This window comes from Podarcis erhardii (assembly GCF_964252035.2).
Source record: "Podarcis erhardii genome assembly, chromosome: 6".
NCBI lineage: Eukaryota > Metazoa > Chordata > Lepidosauria > Squamata > Lacertidae > Podarcis > Podarcis erhardii.
In genome coordinates, this window is record NC_138510.1 from 44,792,426 (window position 1) to 44,818,090 (window position 25,665).

The 25,665-nt window shown below is 43.0% G+C and overlaps 1 protein-coding gene across 6 annotated transcripts in view; it reads right to left on the reverse strand.

Moving 5' to 3' along the window:
• Positions 1-3,457: 3,457 nt before the first annotated feature.
• Positions 3,458-25,665, reverse strand: part of FOXP4 (forkhead box P4) — a 159,247-nt gene continuing 137,039 nt past the window's right edge. For all 6 annotated transcript variants that reach the window (XM_081865383.1, XM_081865381.1, XM_081865384.1 and 3 more), the window contains 4 exons: positions 19,012-19,133; positions 16,776-16,842; positions 15,463-15,629; positions 3,458-13,775 (listed from right to left, as the gene is read on the reverse strand). In XM_081865383.1, the coding sequence (XP_081721509.1) occupies positions 13,631-13,775; positions 15,463-15,629; positions 16,776-16,842; positions 19,012-19,133 (501 nt within the window). In that variant the 3' untranslated portion in view covers positions 3,458-13,630. The remainder of the gene's footprint in view (positions 13,776-15,462; positions 15,630-16,775; positions 16,843-19,011; positions 19,134-25,665) is intronic.

The window sequence follows — 25,665 nt, forward strand, 5'->3', positions numbered from 1 at the left end:
GACCTCTGCCCACCACCAAGTCCTGTCTTGAAGGCACTACTGAGCCTACAAGATGTTCCTATAAGAGTGCAGTCATTGCTTCCATTATTATTTACCCTAATAACCCTAGTTCCTTACTCTCGCTGCCAAAATGGTCTTTCTCCCAAAACACATCTTGAATTTTTGCTCCAGGAAGGCTCGAGGCTTTGTTAAACATGCTTCCTCCCAAGCAAGCCTCCTGCATGTTCTTCTATCCATGTCAGCACCAGTCCGTTAAAACTATGTTTAGTTGTTGTTGTTGTTGTTTTGTGGTGCGTGTGTGCGTATGCAGAAGGGCTCAAATACAAGCATACAGGGATCCCAGATACTTGTGGCTATTGTGCTTTGGAGAATCTCATATCCAGGAGTGCTGCAGCATCTTTTTGTGTCCTTCAGGTAGTATGTGTGTTGTGGAAGAGAACATTATAGTCCATGAATTTATTCCTTTCATGCCTGACTGATGCAGAGGATTTTGTTGCTGTGTGTTAGCTTCAGTGTGCTTTTCTTCTTGCACTTTTCTTCTGGGAGTGCTTAGGATTCAGACTGCTAAATTTATATTATATTGACTGAAGCTGGCCACCAGTATGGGAAGGCTCATTGGATTACCGTATTAGTGGAGAAAGTGCACAAGCTTGGCTACCAAATATACTACCATTATCCTTTTGAAAGGGGGCAAGATTTAGTGTCATATGCTAGAGTAATTCACATAGGAATGTGCCTTACATTATGTCAGGTTATTTGTCCACCTAGCCTAGTATTGTCTCCTGACTGGCAGTTCTACAGAGATGTATCCCCCATCTCTTGCCTGATCCTCTTAGCTGGAAGGAGCAAGGACTGAACTTGGAACCACATGCTCCAGCATGGAGCTACAGGCCACCTTCTAAATCTGTATACAAGACAGATGTATGCATTTTGCTGCTGTTGTCCTATTTTTATTTTTTAAAATAATATTTGCCCTTTTTGTGTCTATCTTATTGTGCAGTTAGAGCTGGGCTATTTTTCCGTACAGCAAAACAATGAAGGGCACATGGAATATTTGCTTTCAAGAAGATGTGCATTTGATGCAGCATAAAATGCCACCATTCAAATAGTTCCTAACTGTGGGGGAACATAAATTTTAGCTTTTGGCAGAAAGAGAAAAGTCAGGGCAGGCCCACCCATGAGATCAGGTGAGACAACTGCCTTGGGCGGCAGGATCCACTGGGGCAGCAGATCTGGCCCCCATGGAACTCATCACCCACTGTTGCTGTGGGGGTGGCAACAGCTGCGGCATGCTCCTTGGAGGCTGGATCTGCCTCTTTAGCAGCCCCCCCCCCCCCGCTGCCCAAATGCTGCATGTACAGCAGCCTCTTGGCAAATAGGAGGCACTGCTGGTTTCCTCCAACCCCTGAAGAGGAAATGGCCCCTTGGACTCTGCACCTACCCAGCAAGAGTGGGACCCTTTCCCCTGTGTGACGGCCTTTGATTCTCACTTCAGCCATTGGGCAAGGCTGATTGGATTCCTCCTCTGTTGCACCTGATGCAGTAGGGAAGGCACCATTTTGTGGTTCACTTCAGGTGCCCAAATGTCAAGGGCCGGCCCTGAGCAAAATTGATGAAGTAGTTAATCTAGTTTTCTCTCTGGAGGCACATGCACTTTTGGGTATCTTTGCCCCACCTGTATCAGTGATATCCATTTTTCTTGCTCATTGGCAAACAGAACCCGAACCCCAGCAAAGCAGCAGTGGGGTGTAATGGAGCAGCCGAACCATACCCACAGCCCTCTTGCTCATTCCAGCCAGGTTAGCTGGTGGTGGGAGCAGGGAAATCATTGTGCCAGCCTGGACTCGGAGCAGCAATCAAGCCCAAAGTATCTCAGCTCCTGCCCCAATCCCCCCCTGCGTTGGAGCTTTTTGCTAGCCACCTCTGCCAGGGATCCCGCTAGCAGTAGGTCTCACTGTTTACACATTCAGTGGGTGGAACAGGGAACTCTGCACCAACAGGGACACTGGCATCACTCTATAGGCTGAGACCACCAGGGCTGGATGGAAGGACACACCTACCCAATCCACACACACACACACACAGCATGGCGCAAAGGGGCTTTTGGATTGCAGCCTATGTTTAGGGACTGAGAGGAGCCATTAAGTTAAAGTAAACATATCTTGTGTTACTAGTGAAAGAACCCACTTGCTTGTTTCCTGTCTGTCTGTCTGTCTATCTAACCACTTTCTAAATTCTTAATTTTTCTTAACCTGGCCATTTCTCTTCTAGACTTTTCTTCTAGGCCATAGCTGAGGGCCAAAACTTCTTGAGGCCTGAAATTTCAGTCCTTTGAAAGGAAATATCCCTCAGGCATTAGGAATGGCAGAGAAACTGCTACAAAGTCAAGAGTTTTTAGCTGGATCAGAAGCATCTTAGGGGTTGAAGGAATCCATGCCATGGCTTGGAGGCATCTGGTGCAGGAGAAGTGTTTTTGTTGAAGTCTGTCTGCCTCCACTATGCTCTGCTTATGTATTTATAAACGAACATTGCATGGACATTGAACCCTTCAATCCTGCACTTAATACAGGAGCCTGATGAGTTCTCACTTCTGGGGCAGTGGAGAGCGTAACACGGTGAAGGAAGTTACCAAAACAAACATAAGAGGAATAAAGATTAGAATACTTCAATATTACTATCTTTATGCAGCACAGAAAAATGGCAGGATGTGGCAGAGACGAAGCATGTATCCCCTGGGGGCAGGGAGGTAGGAATTAATGCAAGCCTTGAGAAGCCACCAGGGCAGGTGAGACAGGAGGTGGGACCATGAGGTGTGCAGATGTTCCAGGATATGAGGTGCTGGTAGGTGGTCTTAGAACTATTGTTTGTTTGCACCATAAAAGTCAGGCTGGCCTTAAGTAGTTTGGAGCTCTGGGCATGGGGGTTAATTTTCCATCCAGCAGAGAGATACCAGCTTTAAGATGCTGATTGGAGAGGCGCTTTGAGGAAAAGACCAGCCAGAACTGTAAATAATTAGGGATGTCAGATTCAAATGGTGCAATGAAACAAAAAGCAGTCAGAAAGCATAATTCATTTAACCTCTTAAAAGATCTGCATCTATTAATATTTCAATTTGTGATCTCAGGGCAAAGCAGTTGCTATATTACCAATGACAAGGGGGGGCTCGTGCAAAATATTGTTATTTTTCTTTATGCACATTTTCCAGAAGAACAGATTGAGGACACAGGGTCAGTTAAGTAGACCTGAGGTTGCAGAACAGGGCTGAATGGAAGCACAACATATGGGTGAAAGTGGTTCCCTGTTGCTAATGCGCACAGGAGTGTTAAACTGCCAAACGAAGGTGAGAATATATTCAGTAGGGTAAGGAAAAGCAAACAAAAGTGCCACATGGAAAATGGATAATGTTCCATTTTAGAGGAGCTAGAGAAGAGTACATTTTTAAAGAGTCACAACCACCTCATAGGTAATTTAATTTTATTGCATTTTATAATGCCATTGTCATACAGATTACATGCAGCTAGATCTACTGTACAAGGGTTTACCGTCTGCCAGAGCAGACACACAGAAGTCCAGAGTACAAATACACAGCAATGCTATTTCCTTTATACAGGGTGGAAATATGGCAGTGTGATGCAGTAGGAGGAGGATGGATCAAAGGTTTACAGACATCCTTCCCCCTCCCCAGTAACCTTTCCCTTCACACTGACTTGCCACCTGCTAAAAGGATGATCACATCAAACCAACAAATGTGAGGAAGGAAAAACCCACAATATTAAAGGTCACTGTATGTCTTGCTCCTTTCTTGCACCTTCCTGGGTACCAGGAGAAGGAAAAGACAACAGAGTGCTGACATGCCACAGTTCCCTACCCTCCCACTGTATGTTGGGTACTAGGATGAGGGAGAACAGATCCACTTGCAATAGAGAAGATCTAAGAAGGAGGAGCCCCTGGAGGCAAAATTAAATATTACAAATTAGCAAATCAGGTCATTTCAGGAGACATGTTAACCTCCCCATTTCCATTCAATGAGATCAGTGACCCCTTGGCTCATGCCAAACTGCTAAGCTGATACGGTTTGAAAGTCACTAGTCATTGTTTCCTGGGTGATTTTTCTGCCACCTGAGATTCAGTGAGAGATTTGGAAGACAAGAATGCCAAGTGGTGAAAAGCTCAGAGAAGCTGAGCCTCAACTCTTTGGGAAGGTTAACAGGAAAGCTGCTCCAAAGAGCAAACGGTTAAAGTGAACAACAGGCCAATGGGGCACCAGTATTTCAATCCTACAGAAGAACAGCCCCATTGCAATGAGCAATAAAAAGACTCCCATTTGACAAATCCTTCAGCACTTTGGAATAGTCTAAATTTGAAGAAGGAAAAAACTAAAACAAAACCTCTGCAAATTATGCAGAGTGGCCACATTTATGTGGAGTCGAACACTTGAAAATCTACAGAATGGATAAACGGAACAGGCTCTTGTGGGTTTTTCTGAGTGGGATTTTTGTATCTCTCCCCTTGAAATATACCTATTAAAGATTATGTAAACATACAAAACTGAAACACACACACCTTTGGTTTAATAAAATGTGTTTTGCTTCTGTTCTTACTTCTCCCAACTTTGAGGAAGTGAGAAGGAAAGGGAAATGATTACATCAGTATCCCAATTTCTTTTAAGCAACGGGTTCTCTCTTCCCACCCTCACCATTTCTACAACCTAATTTTCAGAAAGAAAACAAACCAAAGACAGCATAAAGAACTGGAACAGCATCCAAGTCAAGTCAAAGAAAGATACAAGAATGGCTTCCTAAATTCCAGAATAAGGGGGGGAAAACCTTCCTAAAATATTCCCTGCATTAGTTTCATCACAGGATAGTTAAATAGACAACAATAAACTAATTTTAGTAGGTTTTTAACCAGCATATATATCAATATATACAGATACTATCCTGCCACAAGTTGGGTTTGGTCTTTCCCACACTACCCCTTTAAAAGCCATTTTGAGGTAACAACAAAAACCATAAAAACACACAAGTACTATACGTAGTTTGAATGAAACAGAGTTTTGTGAAAAGTTATTTGTGCAAAAAACAGATGTACCTAATGCAGTTAAACTTAGGGAAAGTTAAGTGCCAAGATATTTCCAGCTTAAGAGAAGAGAACCCTCCAAGTCTCATGCCAGCCATACTTACTTTTCATGAATGGAGGATGAGGAATAAAGGACACTGAACAAAGTTACAAGAGCTTAAAGCCACAAAAAGAAACTCTGTGGTAAACTATTCTTCCAAAATGACTTATGGAACAACAGTAAATGGGCACATTTGATGAGGTGAAAGAAATTGCATGGATGCCTTAACTATTAAGAGAAGATCCCATAGATTCATTTTCTGTTGGTACATATATTGCATTTACATATGGGTGCTGATGTTTTTAATATGGCATTACGGGAATTATTCGATTTTGAGCAGAAGACCAAAAAAAATAATAAAAATAAAATCAGATGTTTAACCTGCAGCCAGAAAACTATCGACTAGACGCCCTTTCCCAGTCTGTATAAAGAGCCTCCACTTTTTGCAACAGCGGAATAGAAAGAACACCTTACAGATGAAATCGCAGCACTGGAATACATTTTGTACAATTCTGGGCAGAGAATTCTGGCAGTCATCATTACTTTTGATTTTGCTGGGAAGGCCAGAAGGAACAATATGGATTTCCCAAGCTTATTCTAAACACATTTATATTAATCTAAGACAAACAATATCTCAACAGTATTTGGATTTGCTCTTTCTCTCTAGGAATGCTTGACCATTAACTTTTTCTGAATTTACACCAGTGTAACGAAACACACTGACTTCAATAACAAGGGCTGCGCAGATCTAACCATTTGCCAAGCAGTTGCTCACATCCTAACAACTATGCTCATTGTTGTCCATCACTTCTAAAGAGCTGGTGTTGCCAGGCTGAAACCCTTTTCAAAGGAATTCTCACAGAAAGGTAAACATTAGAGGAATGGGGAAATCCCCCTGTAACCCAGGAAAACACAATAAGAAGACACTCAAAGCCATGACCTGGGCATAAGAAAGGATCCTGGTCAGGTAGCTTGAGTCAGATTTAAATGAAAGGCAGCATCAAAAGAAAATTATGCCAACTGAAGCCATAGCAGTTCAATCAAGCAGTTCAAAAAACAGGAGCAAGTTTCACACTTCAAGCTGTTGGAGGGCAAACAGACCACAAATTGAATAGCTGTAGCGAACAGCATGGATTCAGTGATACTGAACTCTAGTCTTTCTTCAGTGTCCTGTTATTAATCAAGCACCTGTAAAGATTCTTAAAGTTGTGTCTAGAAAGAGCAGGGATAGGGCAGATCCTGATCAGTTGCCCAGTAAAGTTAGTGGGAATCCTGTTATTGATATGAATGAATTTAGGACTTGTTTTGCAAGTAATAATCTTTTCAGCTTTATACACAGGCAGGCCCATGAGTCATGTGGAAACTCTATTATAATGACACTCCTTTATGTGTATAAAAGATGAGGCAGAATCTTAAAGCAACCAAACATCAGAACCACTCTAGTTTTGTGGTACATTTCTTTCATTGAGACAGTGCATTACCACTGAAAATTAGAAAGCTGTAGAAGCAATGTGAAATTAATATCCTGGTTCAAATAGCTTTTGCCGGGGAAGTCAGAAACACAAGAAAAAATGAACCAAGCCAAGAGAGGATGGTTTTGACTTGAGCCATGGAAATGGAAACAATTGCAGGGCACAGAAGTTTGGAGGACTGAGAGAATGATACCCCTGACACCCCAAACCTCCTCTTTAATTATCCAGCTCACATGTACACTGGCTCCCTTCAGGACCAGGGGTGGATTTGAAAATCCAAAGAGATTTAAAACTATGCCACTTGCCTAGTGACCAATATGCATACACCCCACACACTGACAATTCTGATGCAAAATCCTGGTTGTAACATACAAAGCAGTGACGTTTGGACAGCACATCCAATGTTTTAAAGCTAGTGGGTTGCAACATAGCAGGGGGTGGGGGTGGGGAGTGCCCTTCTGGCATTTGGAGGGGTAGGAATCACTGTTTGAGAAACTAAATGAGATAATAACACAAACACACACACACAAATTCCTTCCATAATTAGTAGTAATATAGTATAGTTCTCACAGGGATAAAGGAATCTGTGTCTGAGATAGACTGCTTCATGTGTCTGAATGCTCCTTCATTGGGGGGGGGGGATCTGCCCATATAGACAACCAGATGTCAAGGAGAACCTTTCTTTCCAACAACTAGTTTTCTATGTGCATGGAAATACTGCATTCTCATGATCTCCTGTCCTACCTGCATTCTGAAGTGGTGCAACTCCAGACATAGATTTATTGCTGCAGCGAGAATTAAGATCCAAAGTTACCCTGTGGGATGCACACATTAATATTGTCACATCTTGGCAGGGAGGAGCTATAACTGGCAGAAATGGCTAGCAGCACATTACAGACTGGAGATGCTCCGTTCTAGGTCAAAAGCCAAATTGTCTTACAAATTATGTACATGCATGCCAGGGTCTCTAGAAAGGTTGCATCCTCTGTACCTATAAGATAGCAAAGGCTCCTGCCTACTTTCACTGGAGTCATAGTAAGTGCCCAATCAGGTATGGATTATGCGGTATGAGTGGGCAGTGTCCCACCAAGTTAATCAAGATTCTCAGTCAAGACTAGATTCTCTATGACAGTGCAAGCCACTGAGGTTGTTATTGCTGCTCCAGGTCCAGAACTTGGGGCCAGTTTTTATATTCATCAGAATCATGGTTAAGCTTTTCCTGGACTGCACCATGAGGATGTGGGTGGGTGGTGGCACTTGTTTGGCTTTATAATGGAGGGGAAAATACTGCACAGGGCAAACAACCACCTTTGCCTCCACTTGTGGCCCAAAGCATTGCAGTCCAGGAAGTTTTACCATTTGATTCTACCAAAAGTATAAACTGGTTGCCATATGCCCAGCACTGCAGCAACAAGTTCAGCCTTAGTTGCTCCATTCCTTGCCTCCAGTTAGTTTGAGATAATGGGCATTTAATATATTAACTATGACCATCATGCTTCCTTTTCTTGGGCCCCTCCAATAAGTGAGTCATCTTGAACAAACCCAAACAGTGAGGCACGGGTTTTGATTTAAACAGAGACAGTTATATTTCTAAAGAGAACCTCTTCCCACAAGTGAGGATGGTTACAGTTCAGATATTGGCAGTACAGCACCAGGTAACACCACTGTAATACTGGCAGAACGCATATACTGGGCACCCCAGGACCAGCTGCAGGTGCCTAACACAAGTTATTGTACCAGGTAGGAGAAAAACAGACTGAGGTCAGTGAGGCAGAAAAGTAGCATCTTTGAAGAGTTCAAATTGATGGAACTTGGTAGGAATTGATGGGGAAAGAATACCAAGGGGTAAGATAAACAACACTGGGGTATAACCACTCAGCTCCAGAGTTGTTTTCAAAGCAATCTGACATACTACAGTAGTACATGGATCATGATGGAGTAAGACAAAGATCCAATAAATATCTTATTGCAAAGTTGATCTACACATTAAATAAGGTGACAGAATTCCAGAAGGAATCATTTCAGACTACAGGAATCTTAAGCAAACCCTCTGTCATGTAAAAATAATCATACAGTTTATATTAAACTAGTACATCAGGGAGAAGACAGAGGGTATATTTCAATGCTGCGCTGTTGTAGATGTTCTGCCTTGACAGATGGAATGATGCACTATTCTGGGATTCTCCCAACCCAGTTTTAGAGGCATGGGGAGAGGCAGGAAGCCCTGTTGCACAAGCTGATGGAGTTTGTTAGGTGAATCCCTCCCTATGTGTTTAGTCACATTTCCTACATGCAATTTACTACATGCAGGGAGTTAAAAAAACACAAAACACAATGTATGGGAGCATTAAAAAGATGGCCACAACAGCCCCACCCCTGCAGTCTGAAATCATGCTGCCCAAAATTCTGCCATCTCACACTATGTGAATGTGTTAATTGACTCAATACCTTGAGTGGCTACAATGAATCTGCTGTGAGCTTTTCAAAACACATGCTACTCAGACAATGCCTTCAAGATCTGACAAGGCTCCCAATCATTTTGGATGATGAGGAAAGGGGTTAGGACAACAAAACTTTGGAAAGAACAACTGCTGAAAACAAAGAGAAGAATCCCAAACTGCACAAACAACCTCTGATAACAGCTGAAATGAAGGAAGCTATGATCTGAAAAGGGGAGCGAGTGAGACAGAAGCAGGTTCAAGAGAGACCCATGGAATGCAAACCCTCTCTAGGCTCAACGGCGTACCCTTAGTAAAGCAAATGACTAACATAAAGCAGCAATCCATGATTCTGGTCTACCTTCATTAGAAGTGTACAAAACAGCACCTGTAAACTTTGGTTTAAATAATAACTTAAAATCAAAAGAAAGTGACAAAAGGGCTAAAGGGGTGCAGGATCTTTGTGAATTTCTTTTTGGCCTATGCCAGTTGGGATAAGTCAGAATAAAAGCACCAAACAAAAATTAAAACAAAAAGTGTTTTGGTTTATGCTTCTTGTCTAAGAAAGGTCTTTGGTCAACGGTTAAGCCAATTGTAAAGCATTCTGAAGAGGGCACCAGGGAGGCATTGAGATATGGTCCCAAGGAGGAAGTGAGGTGTGGTGTGTTTCTGCTCAAACTAAGGATGGGAACATTTTCCTCAAGCTGCTTCTGGAGTTGAGCTGGGCCCTGAGGGATGGATAGACAGTCAAAAGGTTCTGAGGTATTTTCAGCTCTTGCAGTCCGTCTTGACTGTATTTGCAGGCTTTGCCAAGCCAGCCACTCACTGCCAATGGATAGTTTCTCTAGGAAGGTTATTTAAAGCTTCTTAAATTTGATTCACATCCCTTAAGCAAGATCACCTCCAGATTACTGCAGCTTAAAGATGGCCCCTCTTTCTTCCAATAGGTATACAGTCCACTTCCCATCAAACCAAAGCAACTACCCTCAATTAATCTAGATAATAAACTCCAATTTTGCTCTGCCGGTTGGAGAAGTCAGGAAGCTGAGTAGGGGGAATTCATGCTCAGTGGAGCCCTGTAGTGTTGACTCCAGGAACCAAGCATTGGTGGTTTTCTGAGTGAGGACTGTGGCATCTCTTTATTCTTGCAGCCATGATTCAGGAAGGAAGGAAGGAAGGAAGGAAGGAAGGAAGGAAGGAAGGAAGGAAGGAAGGAAGGAAGGAAGGAAAGAAAGAAAGAAAGAAAGAAAGAAAGAAAGAAAGAAAGAAAGAAAGAGAAAGAAGGGTGGGAAGCTTTTTATATATCTTTACTGCTTTTCATTTTTGTCTAGGTGTGATACAAATCTGGGTCACTTAAGCGCACTACTCAATATGAAGTTTCAGAAGGAAAGTGTTAGAGAGGAAGTATTGAGTGTTACATACATGGACAGATACAATTGCTTAGATAAGGCTTACATGGGGTAACATCAATCTCTGTTCTTTGTGACTTGAGGGGCAGGCTTCCCTTCCATCAGCAAACTTATTTAGAAAAAATAACACAAGGGGGTGGGGAGACTGGCCAAGAAGGTGACTAGAGATAATAGTGCATGGTGTTCCAGAATTTAATAAAAAGATATATTGTTCTAGTGTAACCCACCAGAGATCCTTCTAGGAGGTAATTCCACTGGCAAAATTGAGCAAACAGACTCAAATGATTCTGCTAGGTGGTTTTAGAGCTGTTGCAGAGACTAATCAGAGAGCAAGTTTTGAGAGAGAGAGAGAACTTGATCTTGGTTAAGAGGTCTGATCCCAATCACCATTCACCTACAAACGTAAGTTTGGGGTTGTATAGAACTAATGTGTCATTCTGTACACTTAAGAAGAGGTAGAGTGGAGGCAAAAAGGCACAAGAAGTGCCAGCTGATTTACTGTAACCTTTTAAGCTAAGCTTGGGAATTAAGGAAAAGAAGAAGGAGGGATTGTTATCATGGTCTGCCAGCTGGTGAAAGGAGACTTTAAGGAAGAATTTTAACACCATTAAAATGCACTGTGCTGGAGATAAATGGAGCAATGGTGCATACAGGCTAAAGAGACAACATTTTGAGTAGGTTAGCTCTCTTCCTTACCCAGACGGTATTACCCCTCATTTTACCAGATGGTGCTTTGAACAAAAGGGGGGAAATTACCTAATAATGAAACAAAGAATGGTGCAAAGGAATCCTAAGACGAGTTAATCATGACTATTTTGCTCCAATGTCTTTGGGGGCCTTAGTCTGGGGAGGGCATCCAGCAAGCTAATCTACGCTGAACTTCAGGGTTGAAGCATGGCTATGGCAGCTTACTCTTCTAACATAAAGGGTTGCATACAGAACACAATTTCTTGCTGGTTTGGGAATCATCCAGGTGTGGCCAAGTACCAGCTTGTTTCCCCAAAAGGTGACAATGAAACTCCTGTATCTTGATTAAACCCTTAATGTGGGGGTCATCCACACTTGTGTTTGTCCCATGATTTCTAGGCACAAAATAGGTATGGGTTCCACTGCTTTTCCCGGGAAAACCCGCTGTTTACTGCTGAATCGGTAAACCCCATCTATTGGATTTTCTGTAGATAAGCGTTTATTCCAATTCAGCAGTAAACCGGTTTTCCTAGTGAAGGAAGCAGTGGGACAAAAAATAAGAACCTCTTGGACCCATGACTGGAAATCACAGGGAAAAAGGAAGTGTGGATAAGCCCTAGGTTACACAGATTTACTGGTGGGAGAGTGGACACACATGAGCTTTTGCTTTAGAAAGAGACTCCTCAAAAGCCCAGTATCCAACTTCTTTGACCCACTGCATCCCTTGTCCCACAATGGCCAAGACAATTTTTTGGTCACCAAGAGGAAGCTTTTCGGTTGCCCTCTCATGGAAGTAGAGGGAGAGGAGCCTTTGGAAACCATTATTTTTTTCTGCCGGGAAGTGCTCCTGGAATATCCTCTTGCCTCTCCATCCTGAAATTCTAATTTGAGGCATCAGACAATGAGTTAACATAAAATAAAAAGGCTGTGGGAAGGGTTTTTGGTTAACACTGTTTGTTCACCTGAAAGATGTACTAGATCCTACTGTAACGTTTTGGAAACTTTTGTTCCCCCTCCAAAATAGTTGGCATCTAGGAACTAATTGCTAGCATACCAATTGTGTGGTTGGATATATTTCCACTAGACAAGCTAATGTCTAGAAGGAAATGAGTGCTTCATCATAGCGTTGCTGTGTTTGGTCACAAAGGAAAAAGTTTGTTGACCTTACATTTATATTGCTTTGAGTTTTGCATGGTCAACCGGCTCTTGGTTTTCTACAGCCACATACATTGGCCTGTCCCCACTTCCCCCTCCCCCCACCACAAGTGCTTCAGATTTTGCTGGCTTTGCTAAGTCAGCTCCACTCACATATACTTGGCCTTCCCATTTACCCACCTCTTCACTCCCACATGAGCAACCAAGAGTCATGCTTTCTGGCCTTATCCCAGCATGGGTGAAAACGGAAGGGACAGAATGGAAGCTGGGAGGAGCAAGCAAAAGGTTTGTCTTGCAGAAGTTAAAGTCTTTCCCTGAATTCAGTCTCATGCTGGGCCCCAGCAGCTTGCTGTCCAATCACCTGGCTGTTGGCTTCCGGTAAAATTTTCACAGTATGTGATGGCACGGAATGGATATTCATCCCTGGGTTTTGTGGTGAATAAAGCTTTGTGGACTGAAGTCTGGCTGTCAAGCATGACTGGTAAAAGAAGGCTACATCTTGAACTTGCAGGGGCACAAACACAGGTTGGAGAAAGAATAACCGAGTGGTTTTATGTGTGGCAGTGAGAGACCCTTTGGCTGTTTGTTGACCTACAGTGTATTCCTTATACCCAGCTCGGTTTTTTTCCATTTCTCTCTCATTCAGGAAATGAGCAGAAGCTGGGACAACACCAGGGCCACTGTAGGGTTCTAGTTTCAAACTGCTGTTCCAGTACGTTGAAATGGTGCTAGGGTGTGTGTGAGTTGTGTATGCATATATGCTAAGTGTGTGTGCGTGAAAAAACATTCCTCCTAGTGCAAAGTTCTCAGTGGGATAAACTGGCAGGTTACTGGAAATGCTTTCCATGGGAAAGTGGGGGACATTCACAGAAGCCCATGGCTTGGATGCTGCCCCCTGCTGGACTGGATGCTTCCAAAATCTTGATTTGTGGAAACAATATGGCATATGAGCTGAAAATGACAAAACACAGAGCAGACAATACGAGACACCTTCTTTTTATCCCCATGAGAATGGGGTGATGGAGCAGGGGAAGGCAACAAAGAAGTCTTCGGACAGAACCAACCTACCATCCTCGTTTATCAGTTATAAAATAATAAAAAAGTTAAAGAAAAAGCTCAACTCTGTTTTTTGTTTCTTTGCACATCCCCCTCTGTGAATGTCTGTTAAGAGTCACTGGGATGTAAGGAAGGGAAAGAAGTGTGTGCCTTCAGCAATGGGTAGACCCAAGGAAACCCTTTTGCTTTGCAGAAGTGCCTTAAACAAGATAACGCTGAAGGTCACCTTGAGGAGGTGGGAGCCATTGCTTTGTCTCTGGGGAAATGCTGGGCCTAGGTGAGGAGGGAGGGCCCTTAAGACAAGTCTTCCACTGGCAGCTCCTCCTCCATGTCTCTGTCATCAGGAATTGTCACATTCTGATTGGTTGTTGCCATGAGAGAAACAGGTCTGCTGTCATCTTCTGTCTCAGTTGGTTCTTCCTTCACATGGACTTGGTGGCTGCAGAATGGACAGTTGGAGAAACCAAGCAGAATTACAACAAAATTTTACTAGGGAAAATAAGATCATTCAGGAGATTACTAGCAAAAGAAGCAGGGCAGAAACTGAACATTTGGCTGAAAGGACATTAGTCCTGACTTTTTCAAGATCCCAAATATTCGAGTCTAAACATGTTTCCCTTGGGACAGAAATCTTCGCGGCATTTGGATCAATTACATGGGCTGGGGGCGTTTTATGGCAATTATAATGTTTAGTCTATACTCACTGCAATCTCCAGATTAACTTGATGTTAATATTTCCCCAGATGAATTTTAATGCTGATTATTTATTTATTATTTGAATATTCATCCAAATATCATAGAGTGGTTTACAACATAAAAACACAAAATGCGTAATAAAAACAAACCAATAACCCTCCTCCCACAAACACATTTAAAAGGCCTGGTTATAGAGAAACATTTCCACCTGGCACCTCAAGATAGGTAATGAAGGCGCCAGGCGAGCCTCCCTGGGGAGTGCATTCCACAAATGGGAAGCCATTGCAGAAAATGCCCATTCTTGTGTTGCCACCCTGCAGACCTCTCATGGGGGAGGCACATGAAGAAGGACCTCAGAGGATGCTTACAGGGTCTGAAAGCCCTTGTCATTACAATCAATGATTTGACATTTGGACATTGAATGTGTGGCTCCTATACCCACCCACCCATTCTAGATACAGTTGTACCTCCGCTTACGTATCCTTCCAGTTATGTAAACTTTGGGATACGTAAGCAGCAAACCCGGAAGTATATTTCTGGGTTTTTGCAGCGCTCTTCTGCCACACATGCGTGCACAGAAGTGGTCTTTCCAGTTGTGAAAACCTTTGGATCTGGCCGGACCTCTGGAACGGATCCCGTCTGCAACCGGAGGTACCACTGTAGTTTACTACAGGCATAGGCAAACTCGGCCCTCCAAATGTTTTGGGACTACAACTCCCATCATCCCTAGCTAACAGGACCAGTGGTCAGGGATGATGGGAGTTGTAGTCCCAAAACATCTGGAGGGCCGAGTTTGCCTATGCCTGGTTTACTACGTCTGAGTAAGGCAGTATTCACTCAGGCTCTTATCCAACAGTGATGCTGACATTATACCTTGCCAAAAGGTACTGTACCACTGTGTGTTGAAGGAGGGTTCTGATGTGAAAATGAAGTATTCTTTAACTGGAAATCTGGTGTAAATTCATTAGCATTCCCAAGAAGCCCGTTTTGAACCCCAGGGCTATCCCCCCCCCCCCACTGACACAAGCAGCAGGGCAAAACTCAAGTTGTACATGTATTTGCATCTTAAAGGGGTCTTCCAAAAGTTGCACAGTCTGACCCACTAATGAAATGTAGAAGATATTCGACAGTGGAATTTGCTGCCAAGGAGTGTGGTGGAGTCTCCTTCTTTGGAGGTCTTTAAGCAGAGGCTTGACAACCATATGTCAGGAGTGCTCTGATGGTGTTTCCTGCTTGGCAGGGGGTTGGACTCGATGGCCCTTGTGGTCTCTTCCAACTCTATGATTCTATGATTCTATGTCTGCATTTTAAAGACTACTGTATCTGTCATTGCACTTCTAGGGGAGCCCAAAATGCAGGAGCTACCAGAGCTCCAATTCATTTTTGCCTGGAAGGAAGCCTACAGAAAAAAAAGACAAGTCTGAACTTACCTATACTGCTGTGGTGAAAGCCTGGGGCTATTGCTGCCATTACTGTTGACTTGTTCCACAGTGCTGCTCACATCATCATGGCCGACATGTAGCATGCCGCTAGTGGAGCTTGTGTTGATCATGGTGGGACTGTTCAGCAGAGGGAAGTTGCTCTCAGCCAGGGCTGCCTAAAAAGTCAAAATGCCAGTAATAAAAATAGCCTAGCACAATATCATTCCCTAAATAAAGACCAATTTAGTGGGTGTGTTGTGTGTGGGAATACAGTTAATGAATACTCAATTTTTATTTTTTTTTAAAAAATGACAGGTTTACAAAACAACTCTAGTTCTATATAGGTAATGAGAAATAGAAATTACTTTCCCCAAGTACTTAAAGTGCATCTGGCTATGTTTTCTTCCACAACAGCTCAGTGTACAGAAATGGAAATGTATGTTCCACTTTTAAATCTCACAGCATGAAATGAATCAAGGAACAAAAGTAACAACAAAAGCAACTAAAATACTTTTGTAAAATCTCATTAATAAACTTTCCTGTGTTGGTTTTATTCCTTCAACAATCATGGGAATGAAACTCAGATGTCAGAAAGGTGAGCTTTTTGTGTGTGCTGAGGAAGCTCAGCGTACCCACTTCATTGGTTAAGAGAGTTCTGAAGTCTAATTTAGGGGACTTGTTAAATAGGGCTAGGTCACTGGTTCCTCAGCAGTAATCATCCTAATGATACCTGCACAATTATTCAATATCTGGACCCTCTCCCTATCCATAGACCTTCAACACCCTAGTCTACCAACCTACTGAGAGGGGAGGCTGAAAGGACAATTTCATTTAACATCCTGCAAGGCACTCAGCTGTGATGAGGGAGAACGAGGCTATTTAGATATTCTGCCATTTGCTATCCTTTACTCCTTACAACTATTGCCAAAACAATTGGTCTTTACATTGCCTAGGAGGACATTAGTGAGCTACTGCAACAAACAGTAAAGTGGGTTTCTGGCCCATTTGGAGTGAGGGCTCTCACATGACTGTGGAGAGTGGGATTGCTTAGGTTGGTCTGGTTCTCCAATATATCTTGTGGGAAAGGAGCACTGGCTATCATGCGATAAGAGAAACAGAAAAACAAAAACAAAAACCACCTTTTATGCATTTGATTTCTATATTTTATTTTATTTCTATACTCACATTGCTATGAGGAACCAGTGGAGTGGGAGCTTGCTTTGTTGGACATGAACTGTGAACACAGCACTCTCTCCACAAGGGATGGCTCTCTCTAATGGGAGTAATATTACCTATAAAACTTGTTCATTGGTGGGTCATACCTGGTAGCTGGCATTAAGTGCTCCATAACTAAGGCCAGAAATCATGTTTTTGACTAAAGTTGGACTCCTGTAAACAAAAGAAGCAGCTGTTAGCATTCTTATCTAAGCACAAGATGCAAAAATAGACTCACTATGGAAGAGCAGCTGCAATAGTTGCTGCCAGTGTTAAGAACCTAAGAGCCCCGCTGGATCAGACCAAAGACTGATCTAGTCCAGCATCCTGTTCTCACAGTAGCCAATCAGATGCCTATGGGATGCCTGCAAGCATTACCTGAGTGCAAAAGTGTTTTCTTTGCTTGTGATTCTTAGCAGCTGCCATTCAGAGGCATACTGCCCTCAAAAGTGGAGTAGAACATAGTTCTCGTGGCCAGTAATCACTGACAGGTTTATCCTCCATAAATTTCTCTAATCCTCCTTTAAAGCCATCTGTGCTGGAGGCCATCACTACATCTTATGGGGAAATGATAATGGTGGTTCTTTCTTCAGTGTCTGAAAATATGCCCTACTGTGGCTGGAAGATGGTAACCAGTCCCATGTTATTCCCCCTCCATCTACTACAATCTAAATATTTAGATGAGGAGTGACTAACCAGTAATCCTCAAGAGGTTACAGGACTATAATCTTATCTTCCCTGACCATTGGCCATACTAGCTAGGACTGATGGGAGTTAAGAATACAGCATTTGGAAGAGCACAGGTTAGCCACCCCTATCAACTGTGTCCTAGGCTCTGCTGTAGTCTGTGCTGTTTCATTTTAGACATGTCTTGAACAAACATTGCAACAGTTGGCAGAGATTTTTAATCTGAAGGGCTAGGGGTTTCTTTTAATCTATTCTCTCCCCCATTTCTTGTTTGTGTACATAAATACACTAACAGGTTTTCTATGGTTACTAGAGCTAATACCACAAATGGAATACCAGCAGTGGTGCCCTGTTTGTTGCCTGCGCAGCTTCCACTAGTGGTAAGTGAATGTTTTTGGCTGTGGAAATATGCTCCTATGTGCATGCAATGCTACTGCTACATACCGCTATGATGCTTGCAGTAGTATCCTATGGTTGTCTACTCAAGATGTTCCTTTGTGTTCAATGGAGCTTACTACATGGAAATCCTATACAAACTTATACTGTGTCTGACAGCTTGCTGAACAGGATTGTATTCCTCTTCCCAAGGATGTTGTCTGGCAAGCTATCAGACATGCTGTAAGCTTGTACAGGATTGCAGTTTTGTTCGTATAAATTTAAAGAGATGACTATCATTGGTACCCCAATAATATTTACTGATAAAAAAGTTAAAGTGAAAATATGTCATTTTACATGTCTCGCAGCCCTCTTCACAAAATTATTCCTTTGGCTGGAAATAGCCAGTGATGTTTATGTGACAGTTCCATACAACTGCCCCATCCTCAAATGAACCTTTGTAAAGTAAAGAGGGAATGCCTCTTCAACCATCATGTTTGCTGACAAGAGGGTTGTTGTCTCATTGCAGGTAGAGAACATGAACCCATATTTCCAATGCACTGCATACTTCTAAATGTACATCTTTGCAGTAGTGAACAGATAATCATAGAGCAGTGTGCAATGTTAAAGTTCAGTTCTGAAAACTGGCACAGGCAATAAACATATTAATCAGTGAAGCAAAAGCTAAAATACGGTTCTGAAAAGAATAAATTCATAGGGAAATCTTGCAGGAATGAAAATAATAACTCAGGCCTCTCAGCCACTTCTGAGCTTACCTCAGGGATAATAGATGGGGATTATATCCCAATCATTTGAAGAGGGATATTTACTCCTTCACAAAATACTAATTCATTTACAGAACTCATAGCCACAAGATTTACCAGTGGTTGTCACTAGCTTTAAAAACTTCCCTCTGCCCTTCAAATTCATTGGGTATTTATCTACACATATTAGCAATGATGTATGTTCAGACATGGTATACTGCCAAATTCAGAGGACAGCTGTTGCCTTCAAGCCTTGTGTGCAAATTTCTCAGTAACATCTGCCAGGGCACAGTTTACGACACAGGTGGACCTTTGGTCCTAACCAGCCAGGTTGTTTTCATGATTCTGCCCCTGAGTGTGCAGCCCAGATGAGAAACATGTTGCTGGAAGATGTGCTGCTCCCCTCCTATGTACTCCCCCCCCCATGAGATGAGCTTTGCATACTCCCAGCCATTCTCATATTCAACTGTAGCACTCCTCTTTCCATGGAGGCTGCCTGGCAAGCTGTGTGACACACCCTGTCATCTTTGGTGGCCTTCTCTTTTGGTACTCAAGTTCATCTACAGTCCAGACGGCTCCCTTGACATTCTCCACTCGGACGAAGCACTTGTGTAGGCTCAGGTTGTGGCGTACGGCGTTCTGCAGGGAGGACAAAAAGAAGATAAAGAATGATGTTGAAACACGTGAAGACCTTCTGCTAGACAGCCCTCTTGGCAACGCTTCCAGCTGATACCTCTGTTAGCAGCCAGTCTCCTACAGATTAGTCAGCAACCTGCTACAGATAACCTGAAAATCTGTCTCTCTGTGTAATGGGGGATGATGCTTTCGGTCTACCATTTTCTGAAGACAACCATCTGCTCTTTATGGTAATAGCTAGATATTTTGGGTATTGTCTCTACTGTACATGCTCCTATGCCGTATTACTCAGCTAGATTGTTGCCTGGGTCAGCACCACCTCCTGATCAGTTATCACGTCGTCTCATCCTAATCATGATTGGTCCCAGCCACCTCCTCACAACAGCAGGGATGTGCTCGCATACCTGTGAAACATCACAGCTGGCATTGAGGTACCCTCAGCAGCACAAACCAGCAGTGAGAGCGGAAGATGAGCCCCTCTCCTTCAAGGGCAATTGATGGGATCAACAAATGCCAGCAGCAGCTGGGAAAAGGCTTGGTCAGAAATGTAGAAGGAGAGCATTCCAGCAGAGCATGCTATGAAAAATGTTTCAGTCCTGTTATTCTGAGATCAGCAGGACAGCGACCACACCATTCCATTCTCTGGGACACTTGCTAACAAAGCTTCCATGGAAGAGCCATTTTGTGATTGTGTGTCTTGTTCTCACCTCCCACGGAAGTGAACTGAGAATGGTTGCTGGGCTTCCACAAACCAGCCTACGTAATTGCTCATTATTGGCTAAATGTAGAGAAAAGGGAGGGAGAGGGAAACTAAATATCGTGCTGGGAAATGAATTGCCAATGCCAGCTCCTACTTGGAAATCCTCAGCCTTCCCCCCTCCCATCACACAGCCCATCCTTCCTCTTTATTCTGTGTTGCCCATCTTTACATTTCTAAATGTAAAATAAAGAAAATGCACGTACACAGGCAGTGTTGCCCCGAGAGATACTAGCTCCCTTTCCCCCCTTCCAGCTCCCTGCCATTTGCTACTGCCCCTATTTCATTACCAATTTTAATTTGCCTCTAATTAAATCCTGTGTATTTTTCCGACTCACTTGCTAATCCATGAGGGAGGCAGGAGGCTGGAGTGGAATCTCTCCGAGCTATAATTACAAAGGGCCTAATCACGTCGGGGCTCTGCCTTTGAATAAATTTCCTTGCATTAAGGTTCTCAGATTCTCTGCCTTGCAAATGAGAATGACCCCAATTTCAGGATGTTGGCCTCGGAGGGTTTTTTTTTTATTTCGAGTCCTGATTCGTGATGAGAGACTAATTCGTTACGCTAAAACATTAACAGCAATTTAAAAGGTCGAACGGGGGCCGTATAAACAAAAGAGCTGGCCAAGACAACAAGGCAAAAGAGAGAGATGGGGAATAAAAACCCCACCTTCGAAAGTGTTACAGTTCTTGGAAACTCAATGAATCAGACTTTTTCTTCCCATACTGGCTACAGTATTTTTCAAGCCTACCCATTTCTTTTCCCCATCGACTTCCTTCTATTATTTACCCACCTGAATATTTGTGACAATGCAATTGTCCCTTCCTAGTGCCCCTGTTCTCCAGACATGAGAAGAGAGGCCTCAGTTTCCATTTTTGTTATATCTGACAGCAGTTCAGGCTAGAATTATATGGGGCTTGATGTTGCCCATGTACCACTTGAAAATGTGTTCATCACTAGCATACTCTTATCACTAAACAGTGTTCAGCAACAGAGGAAACTTCTTACCTGCATTCAGTAAGACCACATCAACTAACAGTAAGGTTAATGGTCATCACATATCAGGCATGCTTATGAGCAGTAAAAACCCAAACTGCTCATCTTGCTCAGTCTTGCCATGCTTGTGGCATGTTGGCACACATTTCCAATAGGTAAATACTATGCCAATTATCAAGGTAAGGGCCCTTCTACATGGCACTGTTTGCTTGCGGCAGCTCTGCATAAGCTTTGCAAGAGCTTGAGGGTTTTCACATGGCATCATGGCTTGGACTTGGTAACACTTTCAGGGAATTGAATAGCAGCCTGATGAAATGGCTTGGGGATTTGCTTTGCTGCTCACAGAACAGAGTACTGAATAGTGTTTCTTCTTCTTCTGCACCACCTTTACGATGACATTTGAAGTGCCTTATAACCCTCTCTCTTTTTGTGGCATTGATGCTGCTGCAGTGTGAGGTGCAGATGAGCTCTGTGACTCTGTGGTTGATCATCTGTGAGGAGAGACCTGCCTCAGGGCTTACCCCAGACAGGAATCACACAAGTGTGTGTGTGTGTGTGTGTGTGCATGAGAGAGAAAGCATGCCTAAATGGCTCGCTGAGTTCCACAAAGGGAATCTCAGGCAGGAAGTGAATCCGTCTCTAAAGACAGTCCCAATGAAGAAATCAAGAGAATAAGGTCAAGCTTTCCCTGTAAAATGCTATGGCCTCCTGTTTTGTTTTTGGTACAGCAAATCCTGTATGGATTGGTTACTGTTGGAAACACCACATCTGCTTCTGTTACAAAATGACGGCCTTTTCTCTTTGGTCTCCACTGAAACCGCTTTGAAGGCAGACACCCTCCGGCGCTGAAATCAGCAGATGAGCACGTATGTCTTTTGCAAACCTGTGCTGGGAAAAATTCTACCTCTGTTTAATTAGTGTGGCCATGCTGCTATTGGCCAGATGATGAAGCCCGAGAACGTTATCTGCATGTGGCTCATGAGGGCCATAATGAGACTGGGAAATTGTCCCCATTCTGCCCCAAAATATGGCAGTGATGGATTTTGGTTGCAAGGGTCTCCCCATTTGACATTGATCCCTACCCAGTGGACTGCTTCTATCATTTATTTTATTTACAAACTTTCTGAACTGCTCTTCATCCAAACAGAACCTTGGCGCAAGTGTGTGTGTGTACAATGCTAGCAGAAACTATAAAGCAAAACATTAAGCACCACAGAACAATAAAAACAGGCTAAAAACCAAATCATTTAAGAGCAAGGCTTGCTCTTCTGATCATCAAGAGGTACAGAACCAAACTCAGGCTCGCTTAGCACCCATTCAGTGTTTTATGGGTACCACTAACCATCCATAGCTGGCAACAGGACATTGACTTGCTTATATGCACAGGGCAGGAAAGGAAATGGAGACCAAATGAGGCCACTACATGGGCAGCGATGTTCACAGATTCTTCCTGAAAATCCCACTTGCATTTTCATAAGCTGTCTAGGAATAACTTCACACAGAAATCCCAGGAAGGAAAAATCTATGAAAGGTGCTTCTGGCAGCATCTGAAGAAAGAAACACTAAGCTTTCTAGCTCTTTATGTGGATTATTCGCTGTCTCTTGGCCATCCCAGTGGCTGGCAGGAGGGTGTCGCCAAGTGTGTCTTTCCTCTTTCCTTAATTCTGTGGTCTCCTGCTCCAGGGAGGCCTCCTTGCATGATTTAAATGCAGCTTTTGTGTTTTGACAGAGTATTTGTTTAATGCCAGGCTTGGCTGCTCTGTTTGCTTCTTATCTTTGTCTTTTCTAATGATGTTTGCTTTATGCCCCTGGCCCAGCTTCTCTCCCCAGCTTCTACCCCAGCCATTCAGCATCTCCCTGTTACATGCGCTGACGCCACTGCCGCCATACCAACAAAATCCTCCTCACACCTGCCTCTTTGCAGGCACCTCTTGCCATACCTCTTGGCACCTATTTACTTTGCACTCACCCAGCTCCTACTACCTAAGTACCTCAAATTGCTCCAGAAGGATTAAACCATCATTTAAAAAATGAAATGCTTTCTTTGTGAGACAACCAACGTAATATGCACTTTCACTGGAACAAGCCGTAGTGCTGGAATTTCTGTTCCTTCCCATACCTCTTTTATAGTGACATTATTTTCTTCAATTTTGCCAGAGACAATAAAGAAAAATATGGGACTAAATGGCAAACTGAAGCAAACACAAGATTTTAAAGCTATTTTTGAAAGTAAGTTTTTTTTTAGTAGAGATTTTCAGTCTGCACCAATCTTTTTCTAATTAGCCAAGGGTGCAATTAATGTGTGCACAACATCAATAAAGGATGTAGAAATGGACATCATTCCTCACTTCCTCTCTAAAGGTTAGAAAGAGAGTCCAAAAATTTGGATTTCTGGCTCCTGCCCTAACCATTTTAGGCATAGCATTTTCTATGGGGCATGTAGTTTTAAACAAGAGTGACAGCTATAGCTTGGCATATCTCCACACCCCCTTCCCCAATTCCCTTCAATAGGACCCTATTTGCAACATGTCCGGGATGCTGTCTACAGTTATTTGTGTCTTGCACAAGCCCAGCTTATTTACTTGTAGTAATCCACCTGAACCATTAGGGGGACTCAATGATTGGCGCACAAACTTACTTACAGAGCACTTGAAATGATTGCAGCCTTCCTCAGTTTGTTTAAATTACCTATTCACAGACACCCATTCTGGTTAATATTGTGGCTCTTACACTTTGCTTAGAAAGGAAAATAAAAGGGTCATCTAATCACAGTCTTGTTTCAAATCATTCCCTACGCCAAAACTCAAATGTTCCCATGGCACTTGCTTAAAGGCTGATGCATTTAACCAAAGTACAAAAATCTAAATAGAACATAGATAATTAGTCTTATAATTGTTCACATCGAAGGGAGAGTAGATTTTGTTTTTACATCACCCTCTCACTTTGATACATCCCTTTTTAGGATACAGAGTTTAATTGGCATATCCAGCCAAGCATGCAACTCAAAATATGGCAATGTGTCTTTTTACTATTAGCATGTATATTGGGACACCACTGGGCAGAGCAACCCCTCCCCATACACATGTTGTCACTCATACATGCCAGGCATGCACTTTTCACTGAACAGATTTTAAAGAGCAACACATGCAGTTGTCTTCAGAAGGTCCCATAGGGTTAAGTAGGCGAGATGAAGGTGGTAAAGTCAGAGGAAAATTCAGTGGTGCAAAACACTGGAATGAAAGACGGGGAAACTTTATGAGAGCAAAGGTTTGAGACAAAGAATGAAATGAAAAGAACGAATATATAGTAGGATTGTATTAGCCTTGTACACCCCCTTGCCAAGAAAGTGGGAGTTGCTGAAACAAACTCTTGCTGATACTCTGTACCAATGAACAAAAGCAGCTGAGGAAGGCTTAGAGGATGAGCATAGACGAAAACCTGTAAACCTTACAGAATTAAAATACAGGCACAGCAATACGTTGTGAAGCAAGAGATCTCATGCTGGGGATGGTGAAATTACACATTTCAGTTCTCTGACATCATTATTCATGGTCAGTCATCCAGACAGAGGCACAGAACACCAGCAACAAAACAACTGATTTGGGAGCAGGATGCCAGCCTTCCTCACAAAACGGGGCCTAACATATTTCCAGGCAGGCTTCAAAGAAATTAATTTAGAATTAACCATTTTCTCACAAGTAACTGAAACATCTGTAATTCTGCTATCAAATCCACCATGTCTATGGTGTACTTTAAATATCTTTGAATCACTAACATCAAAAACACGAAGGTGAATAACAGCAGTTAGTATTCACTCATGCAACAAGCCCAGATTTACAAATAAGTGCCCGCAGACTATTATGAAAGTTCAATATAATGGAAAACACCTTGCACTAAATGACTAATGTTTCATAAGAATTAAGGGTGTTAATAGTACACAGTGAACAAGAGAGATCAAAAGGTGAAGAAACAAAATAGTTTGTGCTATAAATAACAAGTGAGAAAAGAGCTGCAGCTTAAAAAAAAATACAATCCAGTTTTATTCCTATCTAGCGCACATGCACACACCCACACCCCAGCCAAAGTTAAGCACTTTAAGTCACATCATTTGCAATAAGAGAACAGTGCACATGCTTAACATTTTTGCTGAAATTTAGTGAACTGTTTTCTTTCTTGCAGTATAAGGTAAAGGGACCCCTGACCATTAGGTCCAGTCATGGCCAACTCTGGGGTTGCGGCGCTCATCTCGCTTTATTGGCCGAGGGAGCTGGCATTCAGCTTCCGGGTCATGTGGCCAGCATGACTAAGCCGCTTCTGGCGAACCAGAGCAGTGCACGGAAATGCGGTTTACCTTCCCGCTGGAGCAGTACCTATTTATCTACCTGCACATTGGCGTGCTTTCGAACTGCTAGGTGGGCAGGAGCAGAGACCAAACAATGGGAGCTCACCCCGTCACGGGGATTTGAACCGCCGACCTTCTGATCGGCAAGTCCTAGGCTCTGTGGTTTAACCCACAGCGCCACCCGCGTCCCATTCTAGCAGTATATAAACAGATTTATTTCTGTCTTGCAACCCAGAAAATACCTGGCAGAGAGGATATGGGACAAGTAAGGACATCCACTCTCAATGAAGGAGGGGAGCATGGTGCCCATGTGCACTGCCTCCACTGGGCTCCTCCCTCCTACACTTTTGGTAAGGGAATGAAAATGGAACAACCCACTTGCAGGCCTGGAAAGGAAGAGGAGCTATTGCTGTTATGGCATTTCTTTACAACAAGGGTG